The sequence below is a fragment of the Onychostruthus taczanowskii genome, unplaced genomic scaffold, assembly GCF_017590055.1.
Source record: "Onychostruthus taczanowskii isolate IOZ18803 unplaced genomic scaffold, ASM1759005v1 scaffold14, whole genome shotgun sequence".
Lineage (NCBI taxonomy): Eukaryota > Metazoa > Chordata > Aves > Passeriformes > Passeridae > Onychostruthus > Onychostruthus taczanowskii.
In genome coordinates this window covers 14,170,653-14,195,299 of record NW_024498573.1, presented here as the reverse complement: position 1 = coordinate 14,195,299, position 24,647 = coordinate 14,170,653, and the positions used below count along the sequence as shown (strand labels likewise).

The following is a 24,647-nucleotide window of genomic DNA, read 5'->3' as shown; positions in this document are numbered from 1 at the left end:
GCTGCCCGCCCCATCAGGCGAGCGGCAGGAGACCCGCCCCGGCCGGCAGCGAGCCGGGCCGCCGCCGCAGCGCCATGAAGATCAAGGATGCCAAGAAGCCGTGTAAGGCCGGGCCGGGGGAGGGGGCGCGGGGCCGCGCGGCGGGCGGTGCCCATCCATGGATCCGGGAGATGCCCGCAGAGACGCGTCTCGCTCCTGTGCGTCCCTCTGAGCGAGGTGTCGGGGTTCAGGTGATCCTCAGTGCTGGCGTCGGAAGGACTAGAATAGAAAGTGATTTGATCAGTTTCTTGGGGATGGGTGCGCTTTTTGATGAACCACTTAACCGCTGTGCTGAACATCTGCGCAGGTGGCTGCAGTTGCTACAGTTTTGTTTTTTAAGGGCTAATCAACTTGTAATTATTTTTTAAATATTTACTAATATTTGGATATAACTCTTACATTAAAATGCGCTGAATGCTCCCGTTTAATAATCACAGCTTTAATAATATTTCTTGCTATGTGTTATTCTGGAGTGCCATGTTTGTTTTGAAGGGCACAAGCGTGATTCAGACTCAGGTGAATATAAACAAAATGTCTTAAGATTACAGCTACTTCTTGGAAAGAGAGATTTGGGTTGAGTATGTTTAATCTGTATGCAGTTGATGTGCTCTCAGTGTAACATGCACAGCTGTGCAAGGCAACACACCTGTCGAGCTCATACAGGTGTGCCTTAGCTGAAAGGGATGAAGGTTTTCCTCCACTGAGTTTAGCATCTTTTGCTTTGCCATCATACTTAAGGACTTACTTTCAGGATGAGTTACTGTGTAGAAAAGATGGCTAGTCCCAAATTTCTAGGCCTCGTGTGGTTCATACAGCATGACTGGCTAATGAGCAGCGTACAACTAAGACAGAATATTAGAACTTGATGTTTTAAATTTATTTTTTGAGCAGCCCAAAAAGAAGAAAATCACCAAACACATATTCAATGCAGGAAGTATTAGCATAGCTCTAGAAATAGCTATAAAGTGTTTGAAAGTATGTTGTTTCCTGTGGTCTGGTGGGGAAACCCTGAGTATGTATCTTGTAGCACACAACTAACCATCACCTCTTGTTAGTGCCAGTGTGTGGAAATTGCTGAATTGACTGTAATGATGTTTATGAAGAGTAAAGTTCAGGCAGCATTCTTTTCCCCTGGTATAATATTAAGAAATCTCATCAAGACAGCAGTAGCTGGCTGTAAAATGTTATAGTGGTTTGATAATTGGAATGGGGAGGCTATGGCTGCTCCTACTGTAGAAACTTGCTAATTTCAGGACTGTCTCTGCTGGACCTCAAAGCCTTTGTTTTCTGTAGTGGTGGATTTAAGCCTCAAGGTTAAATAACAGTGCAAGTGTTACCAGGAAGTTTTAACTGCTCAAATATGCTGCAGTTGTAGTTGCACTCTTCCAGTTCTTGAATTTGAACTTTGATGTTGGTTTCATGATGGGAATTAGAAACAGTTGGAACTGCCTAAGCAGGAGGAGTGTCAAACTACGTTGTTTATTTCTTCTTGACTCTTGAACACACTTAGGAGCTGGTGTCTTTTAAAAGATAATAGCACAGAGTTTCTTAGGCAGTGAACTTTAGACTCAGACTGCAGATTTCTGCTCATGGTTAATCACACTAAGAGAGCAGCTGAATGTTTGAAGAGGACCAGATCCGCAGAAGCCCTGAAGATGGAAGTTGATGTTCAGGGGCTCTGGTACCCAAATACTGCTGTCAGTTTGACTTAAATGCTCACATGGACGTGAAAGCTGAGTTGGGCTCACAATATCACTTATAGACTGTTTACAAACCATTTGGCTAAGACACTTGTAGAGACTTTTCAACACAATTGTTTAGTGTACATTCCTTAGACCAAGTGAGTACCTAATCATCTGTGACGGAGCCAGATGTCGTCCTGGGGAAAAATGGATAATTGTTACTTAACTTAAGAACCTGCAGAGTAGAACTGAGCAGATTGCTTTAGTCTACCTGTACTTTTATCTGTGATATTTAGCATCAGGAAAGAAGGCCTGGAATGATAGAGGTGAGGATAAAATGGAAACACCAAACCAGTTTGGGATTCCTGATGTGGGTACACTGCCTGCACATGCTTGTGTGGTCCTCCTTTCCAGATCTTCACCTGACTAATGCTGTCACTAATTTGGTGGAGTAAAAACTCTGAGAAATACAGCAAAATTGGTGGAACATGGCTGCTGAGATGGGCTGGCTTGAAAGAGGCTAGTAAAGGGCCATTTAAATCTCATCTGCTGATGATGAGAGGAGTCAAGCATTTTAAAGGCAGATAAGAGAAATTCAAATCAGGAAAACCTTATACTAAGTCAGTGTAGTAGTGGGAGCTGGAGAGGTTGTGGAGTCTCCATTCTTGGAGGATTCTTGAAAAACTTGTGATGCCTCAGAGTGTTAACTGGACAAAGCTGTAGCTGACCTCATCTGGTGTTGGCAGTTTTCCTGCTGGTGTAAGAGAGGTCAGACCAGATGACCTCCAGAGCAACCTTCCAAGCAGCAGTTGCATCATAGCTCCTCTGAGGAAATGCCCATGGGGAAGAAGGGCTGGCAATTTTCAAGGAAATTTCCAAAGGTTATTTGTGGGTTGAGATGATAAATGTGAGAGCAGCAAGTGTTGCAGAAGTGCTGCTGTGTGGGATCTGCCCAAAGGGAAGCGAGCAGGAGCTCATTCAGAGCTGCGCATGTTGGCGGGGGAAGGCGAGAGCGCTGTGCCAGCATGCTGTGCTCTCCAGGGCAGCTGGAGCCCTTCCTCTTGGCTCTGAGTGTCACCCAGTGCTGGAGGAAAGGCAGAGGCTTCGAGTACTTGATACACTGTGTGTGTTACTTTTTGCAGTTTATTCTTTTGATTGTTTGAATCAAAACAATTGAAAATAGTTTGAGAACAAATGCCTGTATTTGCCTTGAGGTGAATTGAGACACACTAATATATGAATGTACATTGCAGAGATTTGCAAAATCCTGCATCAATATAAAGGAAAGATGAAATTTTCAAGTTTATTTTCTCCAGTGTGGTTCTACGGATACATGTAATGATTGTGGACACGTGGAGGATTATTGTAGTAAAATTGATGAAAAATCCATTTGGATTGATGGAGAATGCTGTATAAATAGATGGATTTTTTTTTTCCCCCATGGAATTTGCTGCATAGTTTTTTGGTATCCTAGCATTTTCTTATTAGTCCTTGAAAGCTGATTATTAGCCCATAGCAGATGTTAGAGGCTCTCACTTGATTGCAGTTGCAAAATGTATTGCTAATAATGCATTAATACTGCCAGGAACAGTGTATACTAAAAGTGTTATACACAGTGCATCTTTAAGTGTTAAATTATGCCTCTGCATGCTGTATCTCACCATAATAACACCTATCCCCAAAGAGATGGCTGCTGAAATGTCAACAAAATCACCAGAATGAGCAAGGAGGGAGAAGCTGAAAGCAGCGATATTTTGTCTTGTATTAAGCTTTATGTGGTACCCACTTGTAGAAGTGATAAAGCCCGTGAAGAGCAGTTACAGTAATTGCCCATTACCACCTGTCCTCCCACTGTGAACCGGGCTGTTCTGGAGCGTGATTAGAGGTGGCTGAGTGGGAGTTTGCAGAGCGTGATGGAGTTTTCCCACAAGGAAAATGGGAGGATGTGCCAGGGTGTGTCAGATACATTTAATTTGCTTGGTAATTCTGTCCAGCCCAAATGTATTTTGAGCTGGACTTGGGATATTTGAACCAAAAACCTGTTACACAACTTGTTAAGGAGAGACAGACTCCAGTGTCTCAAGGACTAAGGACACTTAAGTGCAGTTTTGCTCTGTAGAGGCTCATAGGCCATGTAGATTGGTGTTCATGGGTACAGCAAAGGTATTTTCCTGTCCAGCACTCAGGTTAATCCCATTTAATTTAACAGTCCAGCAAGCTTTGGTGTGTTTTCTCTTAACTTGTCCCATAGCTCGCATTAGCTGCCTTAGCCCCCCCAGCTGATTTGCCATCAGGTTGCACTTTGCTGCGTGCTAATGTTTTAGGGAAATGCTGGGAGAATGAATGCAGATAAGAAAATGTATTTGGAGAAACTGCAAAATGCATTTAGTTTATGTGTTTATAAACACTAACTGTGTAATAGTTTGGTAGAACTTTTAAATAGTTGTTTGCCTTGTCAGTATTCAGATAAGAATGGGATCAAGGTTAGTTTTGGTACCAAAGGCTACGTACTAGGCTGAATTAGATAAGTTTTGGGCATCAGAACTGACGATGCTGCTTACTTTCATAAAGAACTGTTGTAGTGCTGGCAGAAATAAGTTTTAAGTTTTCGTGGATTTCATTATCATTTTCCTTTCTTGTGTTTTAAGGCTGTATAGCATCATGAACTTTGGCACCCTTTGGCAGTTGTTCCCCAAGCCGTGTTTGTACTTGGAGTGCAACAGTCTTATTTCTTAATAATACATAAGCTTTCTTACAGAGATGGAACAAAATGTGGTAGGCTGTTCTTTGCTGTCACTGACAGCTGTGAATTTTTTTTTCCCCCATGGTGCCAAGCTCCCAGCTTGAATTAGGAGTTAGCTACTCTTCTTTGAAGGTTGGTTCTTGTTAAATTTATACAGGATTGACCCAGAGTGTTACTTTATCTTACAGGGAAAATGAAGTGTTTCAAAGGTGTTTGTGTTTCAAATATGTCATTACATTCATAGGAAGGAGGTTGACAGGAATCTGTTTCTCAGTTTTTAAAAGTAAAATACAAACAGAACATGAAAATGAGGAATCTTAGGCTTGACTGAATAAGGGGGTATAGTTAAGTCTTTGAGTGTGTACTTCCTGCACCTTTGGATCCAGAACAGGTGTACAAAATCAGAATACAAGTGTATGGTCTGGGTGGAAAGCTTCAGAGCTCCCCTGGAGAAGGGAAAGGGAAAACACTTCAGCCTTTGTGCTTGCATTGGCACAAACAAGACATGTACTGTAATTATTTCATTTGGCATATAAAGACTTTATATGATAAGATATAAGTAACCTTAACACTGCTGCCAGTGACTGTGTACAACACGAACTTGAGAAGTGCAGACACAAGAGAATGAGGCTTCCCTGTGTTATCTCTAAAGATGATTAAGGTTTAAATAACAAGCAACAGGCACACCAGCATGGGTTTTCTTACTCAGCAGAGCTGCTCTGTCATTACATGACCACAGCACTCTTCCCTTGCGGGAAGTACTTTTCTAATTGCAGGAAGCAGCTCTAGGGAATCCTTTTAAAGATCATGTTTTTTTTTTAATTCTGAGCAGGTTGCCCCTCAGAGCTGTCTTCACAGCATGTACTGAGCAATCTGTTGCTTTATTGCAAGGGCTTCTGGTTGCTGTGTCTAGGTGGGGACCACAGTGGCTCCTGGCAGAGCTGGGAAGTGAAAGAAAATCTGGATTTGTAATTAAGGAAGTTATACGTTATGGTACTCCACTTGGTGTCCTGAAGATAGTTAAATTTGGTGTGAAGTATCACATTAAACACCATATGGGTTTTGACTTCCCAGTTAGTGTTCTACTTCACGTATCTGTCTCTTCTTGGATAGTAAAGATCTGTATTTTGTGTATTCTTAAGTAGAGCCTGGCATGCCTTCCTAAAAGCAAAATGGGTGTTTTTGAAAGAATTTTGTGTAGTTTATGCTAGGCAGTTGGGCTTGTTAAATAAAAAGCTGGATTCTTACTTTTCCTTTTTTCAAATTATTACTGACCACTGCAGAGAGGAGCTGAACTTTGAAAAGTTGGGCCCTGGATTTGTTCTGTGAATAGCAGTTAAATTCTCAGCAAGGAATATCTCTGAGCTGTGCATCACTTTTTGTGGAATATTCCTGGGAATAGCAGTCAAGAGGAAGAGCTGAAAAAGTCTTTTAATTATCTAATCCCCACAGAGCTGTGGAAAAAAGTCCAGCTTTAGTGCAGAGGAATTGACTTTCCTTATGGATTGAAGCTGTGGAATGATGGTTACAGTTGTGCAAGTCTTCAAACCTAGTATCTGCAGACCTGTAAGCTTGAAAAAAAGGTGGTGTAATTGGCATTGGCCTCATCCAGACATGTTTCTGTAAATGTGACTGCTGAAAGGATCAAGCTGATGTCTGTGGTTCTTTTTTCTAAAGGTTTTGCTGCTGGCATTCTGTTCCTAAATCTCTCAGAGAAGCATGACCCACAAATACATGTATAAAAATACCTTTTGTAGAGTCATTTCTGTATCCCTGCACCCAGATATGACAGATCCTGAGCCAAGATCTACCCTAAGCAAACCTGCAGCAGTAGGAGGAAGGTTCATGATGTTTCCATGTTGTGTCCATGTACAGTTACATTCAAATTCAGTAGAATCAGTGTATTTCTATTATTTAAGGATAGCTCAGGCACAGATAAATCTTGTATCCTTGCAGTCCCAACTGATTGTGCCCTTGCCATATGTGTGTATATAGATCCCCTTCTGTGTTTGGAAAACAAAATGGCTTTCATTCTCTTGGCTGCACCTGTAATAAAATCCATCTAAATCAATTAAGAGTGGCTTGCATGCACAAGAATCCTTGTGTAACACCTTCTTGCTGGTATAAGGACAAAGTTAACAGTACGTGGGCCCAGCTGCTTGTCAGAACTCCTCCACCTTGCAAATGAAACTTGAGCAATGTACTTGCCAGCCAAATCTTGACAAATTTTCAATAGAAAAATGTAAAACTTCCTGGGGTTTGTCACAGGTGAAAACTGACCTATTTCTTCAGTTTCAAATTCTGTAAATTGCTGTTAAGATCACTCAGTTAACCCAGAAAACTGATCTTGTACAGCATGATCCCATTTTTAAACATAAAATGTGTTCTCATTTAAATTATAGAATAAACGTACAGTTCAGCTGTTCTTGTTTTTACTTGGTGTACAAGATCCATAAACCTTAAGAACTTAGAGAGGTGTGACTAATGCTGTATTTGCAAAAGCTTTTTGGATCATTTAACATGGGATGGAGTGGATCTTCTGGCAAACAGGCATGACTTGCACCAAATCATCCTTAAACTCATCACATGAACTTTCAGCTGTTCCCCCCTCTTTCCTGGTTTGGAGGACAAGATCTCAGTCACTCACTAGGTAGGATCCAGGTAGTGTTTGGGTTGGGGTGTCCTAGCTAAATTCTGCATGGGTTGGATTGACTCCTGCAGGCACGTTGTGGTCTGCTGTGTGAATCAACTGCCTTTCTTCAGTTTTGTTCTTGTGACACCATTCATGGCAAGGGCTTGAAACTTGGTGAGGTCGCTTAATAAATCCTCAGCTAATTGTGGTCAGACAGTAAGATGACAAATTTTCTTATGTCCAGAGTATCAGGGTGAAGAAGGCTGGCATGCAGTCACAAACTCAATTTGTGTGTCTTTATGCTTAGTCTTATGCTTATCCCTCAGTTTTATGGAAAAGATAACAGGTCTACAGAACTTCTTCATTTCCACTTCAAACAAGATTTTTCTGACAGAATTTACCATTCTATTTAAATTTAGTTTTCCAAGGTAATATAACCAACTAATTTTTTTTTTTGTTAATGTCTGACAGTATTCTCTTGATGCCCATTTCTGAAAGTTGAGGCATCATTGAAGTTTCTTTTCTTCTTAACTTTAGCACTCAATAAATAAACTGACACAGCCAGCCCTGCCTAAATAAATTACCGTATTTTGGTAGGTCATTTTTCTCAAGCACAGATCCCACTGGTAATGTAAATACAGTGTAATTGCATCTTGCTCATGATAAGCATATTAACATCTTTCTGGTTTTGTTCCTGAGTTTCATCCTTCTGTAAGATATAAATTACATCCGAAGAGATAAATTGGAACACTAAAAAAGAAAAGAGGAGCAAAACCAAGCAAGTTATAGTGTCAGTTAGGAAATAGAATGTCTTCCCAGCTGGATATCCAGGATCTTTTTTAAACTGTTTCTGGGAAGTGACAGTGGGAAAGCTCTCGGTTGTAGACGTTGTCTTTGCTGTAGGGTTTCTAGGTATCTGTTTCATTGCACTTAGGAATATTTATTGATACAGGCATATTCAAATTTTGGTCCTGCATGTCATAGACAAAGTCCCTTTTAGGAACTGCAGTCATCTCACATAAGGGACAGAGGCAAAGCACTTGTGGTTTAGTGTTATTTTGTAGTACAGAAATTCCCCTTTCCAAGCCGAGATACCAAAAAAAAAAGAAAAGAGACCAGAAAATGGAACCTAAATTCAGTAATATTAATTTTCTCTTTGCTTGCACTTTTTAATAGGACATTTTGTCATCCCTTTAACTTCAAGAGATAGAAATTGAGCATCTTAACTGTGTCAAGTTTTAAAGTGCGTGCAAGTAAATTTCCTCTCAACAACCACATTATGTGAGGGCCTGTTAGAGGAGGAGTACCTGGGCTGCCCCTGTTGTCAGCTGAAATGTGTAGCCTGCTTTCTTGGAATGTGCATTGCAGTCTTTGTGCTGAACTACGTCAGAGCTGTTATTTTAGAAGTGAGGGTTATTTTAATCCTTTGTTCTCAATAAGAAAAAGTGGTCAAATTTTGTTTATGAGCTGCTCTGAAAGGTAGGGTATAGTTTGGGGGGTTTTAGTTGAGCTTTCTGAGCACCTTATAGCATTTAAATGTGTAGAGCTGCTCATTTTTCCATTTTTACATGAGGCCAGAGAGACATTTAAGGTCAGGTAACTGGAATGAGCACGAGTTCTTTTTTCCTGTGAGGTTTGTTGTTAATGTTTGTCTTGTTGAAAAGTACAGCTCGGGTCAGTCTGAAGCTCCATGTGTGGCTTTTGCTCTTCCACAAACCTAATGGCTCATTCTTGTATCTTCACAGCTTTCCCATGGTTTGGCATGGACATTGGGGGAACGTTGGTCAAACTTGCCTATTTTGAACCTATTGACATCACTGCAGAGGAGGAGCAGGAGGAAGTGGAAAGCCTGAAGAGCATCCGCAAATACCTGACTTCCAACGTCGCCTACGGATCCACTGGCATTCGGGATGTCCACCTGGAGCTGAAAGACTTAACCATTTTTGCTCGAAGAGGAAACTTGCACTTTATTCGGTTCCCAACTCATGATTTGCCTACCTTTATCCAAATGGGAAGAAACAAAAACTTCTCAACACTACACACGGTGCTCTGTGCCACCGGCGGTGGCGCCTACAAGTTCGAGGAAGACTTTCGCACAGTAGGTAGCCTGGCTTGCCTCTGCCTGAAGCTGATGCTACAGCATTGCTGCTGATGGGTTAAAATTACCTGTGTTTTGAAAAACTGAAGAACTCTAATATATTTTAGTACTAATTTTAGCATGGTGAGGAGTTACAGCCTTCCTGGAATCCACAGCACCTGTTAACTGTCTCTGTGCTTTATGAGAGAACGGCAGCTTAAATACCACATGCAGAACTATGGAAGACCTGTAGAGAGCCTTAAGCCCTGCAGAATTTCTGACCTGTGGTTTTCCTGTGATCCTTGGAGTGTTAATGAAGTTGCAAGGATAGTTAGTAAAATGCCATTGAGCTTTTTAGATGCTGATATCTTAGAAATTACTGTTTTGACTTGTAAGATCAGGGGGGAACCAAACAAACCTTGAACAGATTTTCAGATATGAGTTCCACCAAGATGACACTCAGTGGGCCCTCTAGGATATTTGCTGGCCATTTCATTGATTTGAATTGATGAAAAATATTGTTAATTTTTCAATGGAGTAATGTCTTAGTATGTCAAAAGTGGTCTTTGAGCTTACCAAACCAGATACTTACACTGTGTCTCTCTTCTTGATTCAGGTCTGAGATCTGGATTTACACTCAGATTAACTTGCTAGTTTATGTAGTCAGAATTTGGGTCTGAATTCTCTGTTGACTTTATAATGGCGTTGAAATTCCTGAATTAGTCATGTGAGATAGCTTCTTAAAGCTGGGCAGTACAAATATAGTCATAAATTTGTAGCACATTTGTGCAATGTTAGAACATGTTGCCACAGTCTTTTTTTCTTTCTTAACACAGATTGGAAACCTCCAGCTGCACAAACTGGATGAGCTTGACTGCCTTGTCAAAGGCTTATTGTACATAGACTCTGTCAGCTTCAATGGCCAGGCAGAGTGCTATTATTTTGAAAATGCCTCAGATCCCGAGAGATGCCAAAAGATGCCTTTTAACCTGGATGATCCATACCCATTGCTGGTTGTTAACATTGGTTCAGGAGTCAGTATTTTATCAGTCCATTCCAAAGACAACTATAAAAGAGTAACTGGAACAAGGTAATTTAAAAACCTATGTTGGGGTTGTTACTTTATGGGGCAATGACATAAGGATCTTTCATGTGAGCAAATTCTGTTTGAAAGCAGCTGGTTTTCTCTGTCCTTAGTCTAGGTGGAGGGACCTTCCTTGGGTTATGCAGTTTGCTGACAGGCTGTGAAAGTTTTGAAGAAGCTCTGGAAATGGCATCCAAAGGAGACAGCACACATGCTGACAAGCTGGTTCGGGATATTTATGGAGGAGACTATGAAAGATTTGGTTTACCAGGATGGGCTGTAGCATCCAGGTAAGCAGGAGTCTTTTTGTGGGTTCTTCTATTAGTTTGTGGAGCTTCAAAAACAAGGCTTAAACTGTCCATGCAGAGAGAACTACTTTTTTGCTAGGTTTTATCGTAGTCAAGTTACATTTTTATCCTAAAAGTATGTATCCTCTGCTTTCCTGCTGGTTTAAAGCCACATGCAAGTGCAGGTGCCTGCTAGGTCAATATTGAAGAAACCTCCTGAGGTATTTCATGCACAGCTTTGCGTGAGTCAGAGGGAGCACGAGGTGATAGCAGGAGCAGAGGAACAGAGTGCAGAGGTGGTGTGCTGTAACCCAGCAGACCCTTAAACACCACACAGCCACTCAGGCACTCCCTCCAGTGAGGTGGGGGAGAGAACTGGGAGGCAAAAAGTAAAACTGGTGTGTTGAGATAAAGAGCGTTTAACAGGACAGAAATGGAACAGAACAGGATGGTCTCCTCCCCACTCCTTATGCACCCCCATTGGTGGGGTTGCAGTGAGGAGCAGAAAAGGCCTTGACTGCTCAGCAATAACAAAAACATCCCTGTGTTATCAACAATTTCCAGCACAAATCCAAAACACAGCTCCATGGCAGCTACAATGAAGAGAATTAACTATCCCAGCTAAAACCAGCACACAGCTACTAGGAAGAAAATTAACTTTGTCCCAGTCAAAATCAGTACAAGAGATGGAAAAAAAATACCAATTTCTTTTTATATTTCGTAGAGTCTTTTAGTAGAGCTGTTGTCTAGAGGGATGGTGAGTGGGAGATGGCTTTTGTGTTGCTCTTACAGTGGAGCAATTCCTAGTATTTTATGGAAACGTGGTTGTCACCACAGACACCTGATATAATGTTTTAACTACTTTTCTCACTGAAGAGGGCTGTTGAACACAGTTTGCACCATGAGAATGTCATTGTCATCAGCAGAGGACTTTTGTCACAGCTGCACACATTCTTTCCATTTGGGAATATTATTGATGATATTACAGCTTTACTACCCTTACAGAAGATAAGAAAAATAAACTCTGCAAGCAAAACTAATATGTACATAAGAGTGTTCATTAAATCTTTGCTGTTATTCCATAGGGAGTCATAATTCATGGCAACTTAATTGTTCTCCCTCTCCAGCCACCTGAGTCCAAGCCTCTTGAGAGACCATGTGCTGAGAGGTTTAAATAGGTGTGAACTTTACACTTCAGTCAATAATGTTTTAACTTGCTTTATGTTGGTACTTTCTGTTCTCATTTGCTCTTTAAGATCCTTAAGAGCTTTAATAGCTTTTTGAGTTTTAGAATAATTGGGATTCTTGCTCTCCAAACTGACTTAGATCTGGCTCAGAGTCCTTACTGTTAAAATATCACACGTAGCTATGGGTACTTGTCTTTTCTTTTGTGCTGTGCATGGTAAGGGAAGTGCCCTTCTGATGCAGAACTCTTCATTTCAGCAACCTAAATTGCATTCTGTCACTGTTCATTTTGTTTCAGAGGATTGTGTTCCATCATAAAACATTCAATTCATGGTTTTCTTCTGCTTTGAGAATAGAAGAATGGATAGGTATTTGTGAGGAAGCAAGCATGAGAAGTGGAGGATTTACCAATCAAACAGTGACTTAATTTACAATTAAGGGAAGTGCCCTTCTGATGCAGAACTCTTCATTTCAGCAACCTAAATTGCATTCTGTCACTGTTCATTTTGTTTCAGAGGATTGTGTTCCATCATAAAACATTCAATTCATGGTTTTCTTCTGCTTTGAGAATAAAAGAATGGACTAGATTTGCAGAGTATTCTTCTGTGAAGAATAAAATTGTTTTACTGTAGGTGGTTCTTCATGGAAGTCAACCATCTGAACAAAAATAATTTGCTGGGGGGCTGTTATTGTAACACAATTGACTGTTTCCTGCGAAGGAATAAATATAGGTGTAGTGTCAAATTGCTGCATTTAATACAGACTTAAAAAGCGAGTTCCTCAAAGAGGAAACATGAGACATAGGTTTTGTTACAGCATTAAAAAATCTGTTTTGAAATTATTTCAAATGCACATGAATCACTTTGTAACTCATGGCCATTTCTCCTGTTCTAGCTTTGGGAATATGATCTACAAAGAGAAGAGGGAGTCTGTCAGTAAAGAAGATCTTGCTCGAGCCATATTGGTCACCATCACCAATAACATTGGCTCTATTGCCCGGATGTGTGCAGTAAATGAGGTAAAACCTGACAAGGAAATGATCCCTCTACAACTCTGTTATTTGTCTTCACATGAAATGACTGCTAAAATGGTGTATAATTTTAAACCTTTTAATACATTCTCAAATGAAATGAGGAAATGTATGTAGTAGCTTTGAGCTAGGCCTACAATCACCCTGCTTTAGCAAGGGGACTTCAAGTCCTTCATCACAACATCCTGTGCTTACCTGCAGGCTCTGGGCTCCATTCTTTAACAAAGCTCCTCATCAGGTACCCTCCCCTTTGGTGAAGATATCCTTGTCCCACTTCTCCAGAGACAGTCAAAATATTCTGAAGCAATTCCTAGTACTTTAACACAGAACAGTTAGGGTTGCAAAGAGCTCCTGGAGCTCATGTAGTCCAACTCCCCTGCCAAGGCAGGATCACCTAGGGAATTCATTCAGCCCTGAGACATGGACTCAGAGACAAACTGTGGACTCTGTGCTTGGATGTTTCAAAATACATGACTTGAGCAACTGCAGCATTTAAGCTGCTGAAAGTCCTGCTTTAAGCAGTGCATAATGATGGCCTCCAGCAGTTTCTCCAAGCCGAAATTATCTTCTGATCAAAGCCTTGTTTCTAGATAAACGTTATTTTTCATTTCTTCTAGCTCTTGAGACTTTAAAATTGCTTTGACACCTCTCATCTTGCTGGTTGATACAGAGAAGGTTTCCTGCCATCTTCTGTTTCTCGAAGTTCAAAAAAGAACCAGTATGTGTTCAGTATTAGGGTGGACAGCCAAGAAGCTGTGGAAGAATACTGAATTTAGGCATAGAAGACATGAGAATCTGAGCAGCAGGGATTTCTTCCTTCATTATCAACAAACTTGGGATAAAATGAGGTTTAGTAATAGATTTCTTGGAGAAGACTATAGGTAACTGATTTTAAGTTCTACTTAAAATCTTTGCATGTGATTGTCTCAGAAGTACCAACAGCCCTGTTAGCTGCAGTAATCCTGCTTTTGCTTAGGAGCCAGATTAATTATGTTTTCTGGTTTTCATGTTGTAACTTCTCCCTCAGTTTCATTATCTTTCACGTCTGTCTTGGAGAGGAAGGTAATTTTGTGAGTGTTACTTTTGGCTTTTTGCTTTATGGCAAAGCTTAAGGTGAAGTTGAAAGTACGTTCTACATGTCTTAGGCAAATTATGCAATTTGTATTTAAGGGTGGGAGTAAATGAGGACAAATCAGAACTTGAAAACTGCACAAACTACCTTTATTCTGAGTGGTTTTTGGTCTAATTCCACCTATGTCACAGAACTACAGACCATAAGAAATAGCTGATAGGGATACATGAAGTAATACCGTGAACTGATGTCTAAAAATGAAATAAATGTAATTATTTTGATTGCTTGCAGTAGAGCAGAATTACATTTTTGTGTCTTTAACTATGTGTCTACTTTGTCTTCACTGGGAACTAATCAAGACTGTTAAGAAACAGTTGCATATTAGACATTTGACTACAGGTTGAATTGTCATATTAGTTATTGTAATAACTTGGAAATGATCATTTAATGCAGTTAAGTGCTTTTTAAAGCTCTGTGCTAAGGACTAACACAATTACATTTTCTTTGGCTCTTCCTCTCAGGTCGTTAAACCAGTGTTTAATGTTTTCACTTAGTGCTGGATTTACTTTAGTTAATGGGGAATATTAAGTGATTTTCACTTTTTTACATTTGACTGGATTAAAATTCACAGTTCACTTGTATTCAAGTACTCTCAGTGTGATGTCAGGCTGAGGTATACTGAGGGCTGAAGATGAAAGGAACATCTGTCATTTCTTGCTGCCTTCGGCTTCTTTACAGTGCTGCCTTGTTGCATATGGATCAAGCAGCATTGTACAGGGCTATGAAGGCATTGAGTCTTCTCTACCAAACAGAACTATCTTTCATTTCATTTCTTTCTTAGCTGGCTTCTTTCTTTGGTGTAATTGCTGAAAATGCTCACTTAATTTGAAACACAAATGCTACTTGTCTTTAATTCTTGAGGGTTGCACCATTTTTCCTTCTCCCCAAGTACGCTGTGTTTTAAATTTTGGAACCGTGTTTTAATTGTGGGTTGTTTGGTTTTTCTGTGGTTTTTTCCTCGCTCAAGACAGTCTTCTCTTTCATAGCCTAATTTTTCAAAGCTGTGTTAAACAGTGAAAAGACTTAATCCTTTGCTGGTTTTTTTTATTTTTTAGAAAATAAACAGAGTTGTGTTTGTTGGCAACTTTTTGCGTGTGAATACTTTGTCAATGAAGCTTCTTGCATATGCACTGGATTACTGGTCAAAAGGTCAGCTGAAGGCCTTGTTCCTAGAACATGAGGTATGTTGTGGCTCATTTATCTCTGTGTACTGTTTCACCATAAATCAGAAATTCCTGTATTGAGTAGCTCTCATGTGTGATATCCTGAGGCACCAAGTGCTCAGTAAATATTAGAAATAACAGGAGGTTTGTCTTGCTGAATTGGTTCTTTGGGAACAGTTTTCTGCCAGGGAAGTACTTCAGTCACTTTGGGGTTTCTCAGTTCATGCTGTGGATCTCTGGAGAGGGACAGCAAAATGTTAAACTCTGTGCTAAGGGTCAGCAGTCTTTCTTGGGTTTGGGTGGAAACAACACTAAGTATTGTGTTTCAGAGAGTGCAGAAATGTAAAGCTTGGCCCTTTGAAACACTTCCATTGTTCTCAGCTGGGCTTGAGCAATGTCTTGAAAGTCAAGACTGCTTTGACAAGGCCTGTTTTCATTCCACAACAGACCCCTCAGAGCTGTTGTAGTGATTCTATGCTTTGAGAATAACCTGCTCTTGGGCAGCTTCTGCCATCTGGATCAGTGTGCAGTGCTGAGAGCTTTAACCTGTTTTGGTTGAAATACAAGCAATCAGCATTAATTACAGGTGCAACAGTTGCTGACTTGAAGCATCTGGGCAGTGGGTTGGGAATTTTTATCCTCAGTTTCTTGGTCTGAAAATATTACAGCGTTTCATTTATTCCCTTCAGTTGATTTTCACAACCCCTTTATTGCTTATCTCAAGACTGACAGACTGTTCTGATGGCCACAGTGACAGTGGAATGGTTCCTTGTTAGTTGTGCCCTCTTCAGATTTTTCTTGGGTAAATTTTAAACTCACATTTGGTCAAGTGTATATTCTAAACACTTGAATACTTCTTAGTTATAGGCAGGGGGAAGATTTCACTTCACAGGGGAAAAATAATTCAACATGAGAATTATTCTCATATGGTTCTTTGCATGCAGGTAGACAGTCCAAAAGTGTGATGTGAGGATATAATCGCAGGAATTTTTCACTTTTACTTTAGGAATAATGTTGCTGTGGGTATTGAAGATGTTTTAGCAAGCAAAAGATGCAGCTTCTCTAGGAAGAAGAAACCAAACTTGATTTCCATGCTGTAGGAGTCACTGATACCTGTCTTAGAGGTCCTGCAGTGTATGGTGAGGCTTGGCAGGAAACCTCCTGAAGTCAAGCTAGATAAGAAGGCTAAAATATTTGTTTCACAAAGCCTTAAATAATTACTGTGAAATATTATATATTTAAAATGTATCCTCTTCTTTCTGTAGCATTGATCCATCAAATGATTGTTGTCACTAAAATGTGATTACTGCAGAATTTAATACCCTACTTAAACTTGATTTTTTATTTTTTTTTTAACAGGGATACTTTGGAGCTGTTGGTGCTCTGCTTGGGCTGCCAAATTTCAGTTGAGATACCAGATGTCACTACACTGAACTATTTTCCACCTGAACGACACTTGTTTAGGGAATTAAATCTGGGGAGGGGAGAGGAAAATAGCTGATTTTCAGTAACTCTTTTTAAGAAGTGATTAAGCTACTGAGTATTGCTGTTGTAAGGAGTGGGGTTTCACTCTGCTGGGCATTGGCAAGTGAACTGTTTGTGGCTATTATTTATGTTCTTTGGTATGTGTAGCCAGTAGTGAATTTCTAATATGCAATACATCCTCTAAAAACAACTTTCCAGAAATTTCAGAAGAAGGAATGCCAAACTCTTAAGTGCTCAGGATGCAAATATTGCAGGTTTATTCCCAAGGCTTTAGGCCTATCAGTTTATGTATAGAATTGATGACTGAAAATTTATTTTAATTAGTCATAATTGTTACTATGAGCACAAGTTTTATGTGTACTTACAGAAAACAAAAGACAGCCAGGTACTATTGACAAGATGTGGAAACTGTAGACAATTGCTTCCCACAGTAAACATAGTCATTATTTTATTTTAATGTGTAATGGAAATAATGCTTCAATTTCCAGTGGGAAGAATAGAAACACAGAGAATCAGCCAAAGCAGCAGATTAAGCAGTTGATATTTTGAAGGTTTCATGAAGATACCTTAATTTATTGGAAGGTTCAGCTGGTATTTTGGGAAGATTCCTCTGATTGGATTTGGAAACGAGTTAACTGATTAATGAAGGCAGGTTTTGGGGGGAAGATTTTTTAATTTTTTTTTCTTTGAGGAAATGACTTCCAAAATGCCTTCTGGATTACTTTTTTTTTTGGCCTCATAAGTTCTGCCATCGTGAATCATCATTTGTGAAGGTACCCTAAAGCCTGAGAGAATTGAGGAAATCCTTATAAAATAGACTAATTATGGGACCTCATAATTCTGATGCTTTGGCTTATTTCTGTAGAGGTTTGGAAAAATTTTTGCCCCATCCTATTGATATGAAGTTGTGATTTCCCTGTAATTTTGTAAGAGTTGATCAGAATTCAGGCAGATGTTGAAGTTGAAAGGTTACTTTTGGATTTGGAAGTTTGTTTTTGGAAGTTGAGGACAACATCAGAGTTTGTATTGCAGCAGCAAATGGACCAATATTTAATGCACTTGCTGTACGGAACCATTCATCAAAATGTGGCCTTGGGACAAAATTCGTACTCTGGAACTGATTTTTGGGGTTTTCTGTAGACTTTTAAAATTTACAGTTGTGATTATTACAATAACTTCAGTCCTGAAGCCAGGGCATGAGATCTTAAACTTACAGGACTATTATACAATCAGTAGCTATATGTTTTTTTGTGGACAAAAGCTACCCAATTTTGTGATATTTTCCTGTTAAATTTATTTCCTGTAAGTGCATGAGGAGCAATCAGACTCAACCACATTCATATCTTGGGGTTTAAGGTTTTTAAAAATGATTGCTCAAGTATTCCACAGCATGGCTGTGTTATATTTACAGATACATCCCCCTTGTGTTAGAAACCCCTGTGCTGTTTTCAGTCTTCTCTTTCTCAACATTCAAAGCCCCAAACTAACATCATAGGTTTTTGCTTTTAAAATTTCCTGTGGTCCTTCAAGAGTACAGTACCTTAGAGTAGTCAACTCATTAATGTAGTTCATTAATGCTAATCACAAATGCAGTTCCATTTATTGTTGCTTTTCCTGGTACTTGTACTACATTTCCATTGTGCTTGCTTTGATGTTTCACTATAGACATAAACAACTAAAAATTACACTCACAGTTCAGCTGATCTAATGCTAAATCAGAGCACTTCAGAAAATAAGTGAATACAGTTTTTCTAGAATGTCTTTACAAATGCTGTAAACTGTTCCCTTTGAGTTAGGATTGACTATCAACATAACCTTTATTTGGCTATAAAACTGTGTGAAATCTTAATTTTCTGAATGTTCTGGCAGCCTGCTGAAAATTTTGCAAACTAACTGCATATTTTACTTGCAAAGGGTGCTTTAGGAGACATTACAGCTCCATTAGAAACAGTTCCTTTAGTCCATGTTTATTGCTACTTCACTTTGTGTGTGATACTCAGAGTCCTCTTGAAGCAGTAGTTAGAAGCTACTTGTATGTTTAACCAAAAGCACATAGAAGATGATTACCTAATACCCATAGTTCATTAAACCAATTGAAGTTGATGTGACCTAACATACATTTTTTAAGTGAACTGTACAGAGTTACAAAATAAGCAAATGGAGTAATTCTTGAATAGCTGTACTGTATAGAAACTACTGTGAGAATCAAAAAGTATGCCCTACCTCTGTTTTATTTCCCTTCAGCTTCTAAAAAAATTGGCTTCCTGTTGCTAATTTTATCAGCACAATTGTTACTTCATTACAAGAGCAACCACAGCAGTTGTCAAGCCCTACTGTAAAGCCCAGGGGTCCTGTGTTTAAACCACATCTTTGGGTTTCATCTCATTTTCTGTCAGCTTAGAACTTGTTACCAGAGTCTCCAAAGATTGACTCTACCACCAGGAGAAATGATAGGCATCACAAATAGTTGCAAGATAAGCCTTAATGTATTTTCTTCTAAATTCTCTTGTAAACAGGTTGAAAATGCTTGTTTCTTTTATATGAGTCACTGAAGTAAGTTGCTTTTTCCTGATAGAGTCTGATTTTACTTTCACCCTTGCCATTTCTTTTCCTCTGAGCTAATTGGTTGAAACAGCTTTAGGGTGAATTGATTCAGTGTGATGTACTACAGTAGAGAAAATTTGGGGTTTTCTCAGGACTACTGTTGTCTTCTCAAGTGGAACCACTTTCTAGAGGAAAGTTATGTGATAGTTCTTGAAAGTAAAATGTAAGATCCATTTTGAATGTGTAATCATTTGCAGCTCAGTCAGCCATGTGAGTGCCTTTTAATTTTTTTTCATATAACGCCAATTTTATGGTACTGGGACTTTATCCATGAGGCTTCCTAACCAATATTACTTACCAGAGAAATGGCAGGTAATTTTATTAGCCATGGAGATGATCCCTTTAATCCAGTGTAGCAAGAAATACCAGGAATAAATCATGTTTCTGGCTTCCTGTTCCTGTAGCCCTTAGTCTTGGGGAAAGGATTTTGCATTTCTTGGTCTTATCCCTCCAGCTTGGTCCTTTCAAGTATTATGTACAGTTTTATTGTATCATTATCTCCCTAAAAATCATGCAAGTTTATAATGACATAAGTACTGTTTATTTCTGGGTAGAGAAGTTCAATCTTAGGTGAAGTTATTCCAAGCTATTAAACATAACCACTTTGACCTTTCTAAGTCTGCTTGGGTAATTGCAGTTTGAATGAAAGAGGAACTCTTACAATACATCTTGAATATTTAACAGGCTGAAATTGAAACATCCTCAGTGTTCTTTACTGAACTGAGAAGAGGTTTAAATACAAACAATTTTTCATTCTTTTTAGTAAAATCTTGATACATTTAGGAGTTCAGAGAGAAGCTGCAGTGATGCACCCTGTGTCTTAGTTTGCTCAAGATTTCCAGAGTGTGTTCAGGTGTCTGCCCTGCCTTTTGAAGATGTTTAAAACTCCCTCAAGCACTTGTGTGATTGTGCCAACAGGTGATCATAATTGAGAGTTACGGGGTCGAAAGAAGAGGGACCACCCACATTGTCCCACTTCACCTCAGCTGTATGTTCCAAAGCTCTGGCTTCTCCTGATGGAGCATCTGCTCCTTCAGTGGTACTGTGGCTTTCCTGCTTGCACTTGAGTTGGTAGTGTAGCTGCAAGGTGCCTGTAAGGGCTGTAATACTCTTTGTCTCTACCCAATACAGGTTTTCAGGAAACACCTGCTTCCAGAGCCATTGAAATAACTTCTCATTTCTTAAGTATTTCAAAATATTAATGGAGTTTTAATGTTTGGAACTAATTAAAGAGTCTTTTATCTAGAGTAGATCTCTGCTAGATAAGGATTAGATGGTGTCTTTCACATCAAGTCAACTTTCATTAATGAATAAATTTGCAGTCAACCTATTTTTAAATATCACTTTCCCTGTTGATATTCTGAATACCACTGTAATTCTGAGGAAGCAGTGAATTCAGAGCAGAGGTGAAGGTCAGTGTGGTTCATGTTGAGCTAGTTCTGGTCAGTTCTAGTTATAACAAGACTAATTCTTTCCCTTGTCACTTCTTTTTTTCTTATCTACATCTTTTTATGCAGGCTTAAAAACCATATCATATGTAACAGAGCTTTGCTGAGGTTAAAAAGTGAACAAACATCTGTGGGTAGGTTGGAAGTGTTTGAGCAAGGCCTGGAGGTCCCAGTGCAGGGCTGGGGACACACAGTTTCTGTTTGGGTGTGGTAATTTTTTCACTTCCCGTTAATGCACAGTCAGAGCTGGTGGATTTCACAATCCCTTTGAATAAGTGGAGAATTTAGTCCTCAGACATGACCATGGGAGATTAAAAAAATTAATTTTCACAGTGTAGAAGGGTAATTCCTGCTCAAAGTTCTTTAAAGTTTTACTGATGTGTTCCAAAGTATATCACCAGTATTTTGTCAACTGTGGTAAAATTAGTAATTCTCTAAGTTAAAGTCTGCAGGTAAGCCTGTTTTATTAGTTTCAGTTGCATCACACATGGAAAACATATTAAGTATTCTTAAAAACATACTTTTGAAAACATCTCAGATGATGCTGTATATGTCTGTAATTATTAATGTGCTAATGGAATATGTTTGAGCAATCTCAGTTTGCATAACTGAGCGTCAAATCCTGCTCACTCTGTAGTTACTTCAGTAAATCATTCTTCTAAACTAATGAGCAAGATTTGGCCTCAAGGTCTTCTGTCTGGGGAACACAGTAGCGCTACTTTGCATATTCCTGCTGGTGCTAAATCATTTGTTGAAAATAAAGATTCTAAATAGAAATTGTAAATAAAATATTTATGGCCTGGTCCTTTTGACAGACTTAAAATTTATCATTTGCCAATACTTTTTGGCCTTATTTTGAGTTTCCCTTTTGGGGTTGGTTTTTTTGACTGTGTGGACTGTGTGTGTTAATGTGGCAAGTCATTGGCAGGTGTGGCTTCCCGTGCTGCTTTATGTGAGGCCCGTGGCACATTAGGAGACAGATGGGTTTTCATAGCTGGATTTCCATGTTATCCTTCATCTTGTTTTGTTACTGTAGCTCTTTGCACAAATTTGTGTCAAGTAGAACACAATTGGCATTTGTTCTCTGCTAAAACTTCCAAGAATGTCAGCCACTACTGAAAGTGGTTAGGAAAGCTGTTGAAAAGTCAGAAATACCCGTTTAAAGTAATTTTAAAATCTAAGTGTGCTAATTAGTGTCGCCTATAAAATGAACTGGAATACAGTGTGCTGGTTGCTAATCCCTGCTATAAATTGCTGACATTTCACAATTCATATTTCTGGCATCAGTTTAAGAAATTGTAAATACAAGCTTTGGGAGGAGGTGTATTAGTTTCAGATTGTGCATTATGAAAGACTAGTGAATTAGTATTTTGAGACATTAAATTACAACACCTAGAATGTGAAAATTAATGTGTTTGTATTAGGGTATAGACGGCTTTAGATAACCTGCACTTTTACATTCTTGAGTTTTGGCATTTTAACAAACAAACATTCAATTTTCCATTTACTGTCTCATCATGTGCAGGCCTTGTAATCACCAGATGCTGTCTTCAAGTATTTGTTTTAGTTAGCAAAGCAGAGAGGCAAATTTGGAACTTGTAAACCCTGGTAGGATGGAAGTTCTCCGAAGAGCCATTTGGTTAAGTTGCCTTATTCTATTACATTGCACTCATGGTATGTCTCTGCTTTCTTGTTTACTGTTCAGACACTGAAGATGTGATGTAAAAATACGTGCTACAAATTTTTCATCATAAATTACTCATGAATACCTTTGTCACCTGTTAAACAGCTCTTGTAAATGATGCCTTTATGCCATCTGTAATACAGTTCTTGTAAATTGTTTAAATTATTTTTCTTTTTATAGATTCTCATTATTGAATGTACAGATTAGATCCCTTTAATATGTCACTGAGTAATTTGATTTGGGCCCAAATATGGACAATGCTGTAATTCATCCCATCAAAACTGTAAATAATTCTTTATTGCTTGTTTGCATGAGTGAAGTTTGGATTTCATTTGCTTTGTCATAAACCAACTCCTCTGTCATGGGCCTACTTTTTACAGTTTATTTTTCTGGTTTTATTGCCATTGTTCTGTACGAATGTTGAAACAGTACTTTGTCTTTTCCTAATAAATAATTTGAGATTGTTCATTGTCGGCCTGCATTTGTGGGTTTTGTGGGAGGGATTTCTGGATGTATTCTTTTCCTTTGGCATCATAAATTTCTGCAACATTTGATACTGGGGGTTGTGGCAGAACATCTTGAACTAAGGCAATGTGACTGCTGTGGTTTCATGCTCTTTTCTTCCTCTCATAAGCTGCTCATTCACAGCTCTTGGATTCAGGTGCAGCTGTCAGAAACACTGGATGTGCTAAGCAGCCCTGGTTTGCAGTGTTGAAGGTTCCAGAGTGTGCTCTGGAAGCATTGTAAGCTTTCCCCTTCCACATCCACCTGGGAGCACGTGCTGCTCCCTGCACAGGGATGGGGAGCTCAGTGTCATGTTTAACTGAATGAAACACTTCATGTGCCAAGTGCAGACCATATATATAAACTACTCCTCTCTTGGAATTGCCCTTTGCCTGTGTTTTGAATGCAAAATTTTGTCATGCTGAAGTTGTCGCAGCTGGGTCTCACAGGGCAGGGGAGTGTGTGCCACAGCAGCATGCTGGCAGCGCAGCTCGCGACACGCTTGCTGTGGCAGAGATGGTCCTTCAGGGTTCTCTGCAAATGCCATCCAAACCACAAAGCTTTGCTTTAAACCACCAGAAATTAAAACTCCTTCCTGTGTTGGATCTCCAATGAACTCTGCAACACGGTGATGTTTTTTAGGGAAACACAAATTCTTGACAAGTTTAGGGAGTTCTGATTTGTTCGGTGTGCTTTTTTTAATGCAGAAATACCTTGTGGAGGGAATTGCAGTAGTCTTTTGTGGAAGCTGGTCTGCATTTCAGCTGGGGTCCTTAACTGCTTCTGGTGCAGCCCATGTGCAAGCTGAGGGGACAGGATTAACTTTAAGCTTCATTTACTTCTTAGCTGGTGATCTGATTTTTATTTTTTTAAGAAGTTTGTTTGAAACAAGTGACTTCCTCTTACTGTAAGATTATTCAAGCCAGCTGTATTTGAATTTTTGTTGGACTCAAGAAATGCAAATCTAATAATACTTGTAACTTCCCCATTTTTAGAAATACAGATTAAAAATTAAGTTTGCCCTTAAATCCTGGAGTGGAACCCCCTGCTCTAAAGGCCTGTCTATCTGTAGGTGTTCAATAAGTATATCCACTTTGTGCCATTTTGGGGTACAGTACAAGTGTCAGGAGTACCAGGGTTGGCTCTGCTGTGCTGTTCCCAGGCTCGAGGGAGCAGGCAGACGTCAACCAAAATCTACAGATTTGTGGGTGCTTGTCAGCTTGGAGAGCCTGTGCAATCCCTGACTGATGTATATTCTCACTTTCCGCAGGGGCTGTGTTAAATGGATCAAAGGTTGAGTCTTTCATAACCCAGATGTGTCCAGATATGTAAATTACTGAGCTGCCTCTAACGAAATCTGTTCGTGCACTTTCTATATCCCAGGCTTTGGGCTGGTTTGTGGAGAGGTACTGATACCATTTGATAGCAGACAATAAAACTTCCCAGGGAAAATCCCCTTGTAGGTGCACAAGGCTTTACAGCAGTAATTTGAGGAAAAGGCATCTCTTTTCAGCTGTGCTGGAGAGCTGCACAGGGTGTGGGCAGTGCTGCTGCTTGGGACCCTCCCCTGGACGCCTCCCTCCCCGCTTTCCCCCCAGTTGGTGTTTCCCCTTTGTCCCCTGGTCACGCAGACACTTCAGGGAAGGATTTGCCCTTCAAGAAAGGCACAATGCTGAGCTGCTGGTGTGCACTAACACCTGGGAGCAGAGCACAGACGGATAAGGGGGAAAAGTACAACCCAGACCAACCCTGAAACCCCCACATGCTCTGTAAAGTGATACCAGGGGAATTGCAAGGGTGCAGCACCTGATAAACTTGATCTCTTTTCTGGCCATTTCTGGGGTATTTAACGGCAGACACTTTTTAAG

At 39.7% G+C, this 24,647-nt stretch overlaps 1 protein-coding gene across 3 annotated transcripts; it reads left to right on the top strand.

The window, feature by feature from the left end:
• Nucleotides 1-22,739, top strand: PANK3 (pantothenate kinase 3). Of its 3 annotated transcripts, none has more exons than XM_041397410.1 (7): nucleotides 1-102; nucleotides 8,842-9,194; nucleotides 10,010-10,263; nucleotides 10,371-10,547; nucleotides 12,624-12,747; nucleotides 14,947-15,072; nucleotides 16,414-22,739. In XM_041397410.1, exons 1-7 carry the CDS (start codon nucleotides 75-77, stop codon nucleotides 16,462-16,464), a joined length of 1,113 nt encoding a protein of 370 aa, XP_041253344.1. In that variant the 5' UTR covers nucleotides 1-74; the 3' UTR covers nucleotides 16,465-22,739. The 3 variants fall into 3 exon arrangements, with proteins under 3 accessions (XP_041253344.1, XP_041253343.1, XP_041253346.1); XM_041397409.1 differs by having other exon boundaries at nucleotides 70-197; XM_041397412.1 differs by lacking the exon at nucleotides 1-102 and adding an exon at nucleotides 103-230.
• The last annotated feature ends 1,908 nt before the right edge of the window (nucleotides 22,740-24,647 follow it).

Excerpts from the sequence above, each read along its gene's own strand:
- PANK3 (XM_041397409.1), top strand. The coding sequence starts at position 158 with ATGGATCCGGGAGATGCCCGCAGAGACGCGTCTCGCTCCT. Across the intron at positions 10,264-10,370 it reads AAAAGAGTAACTGGAACAAG|TCTAGGTGGAGGGACCTTCC; the intron begins GTAATTTAAAAA and ends CTCTGTCCTTAG. Across the intron at positions 12,748-14,946 it reads GGATGTGTGCAGTAAATGAG|AAAATAAACAGAGTTGTGTT; the intron begins GTAAAACCTGAC and ends TTTATTTTTTAG.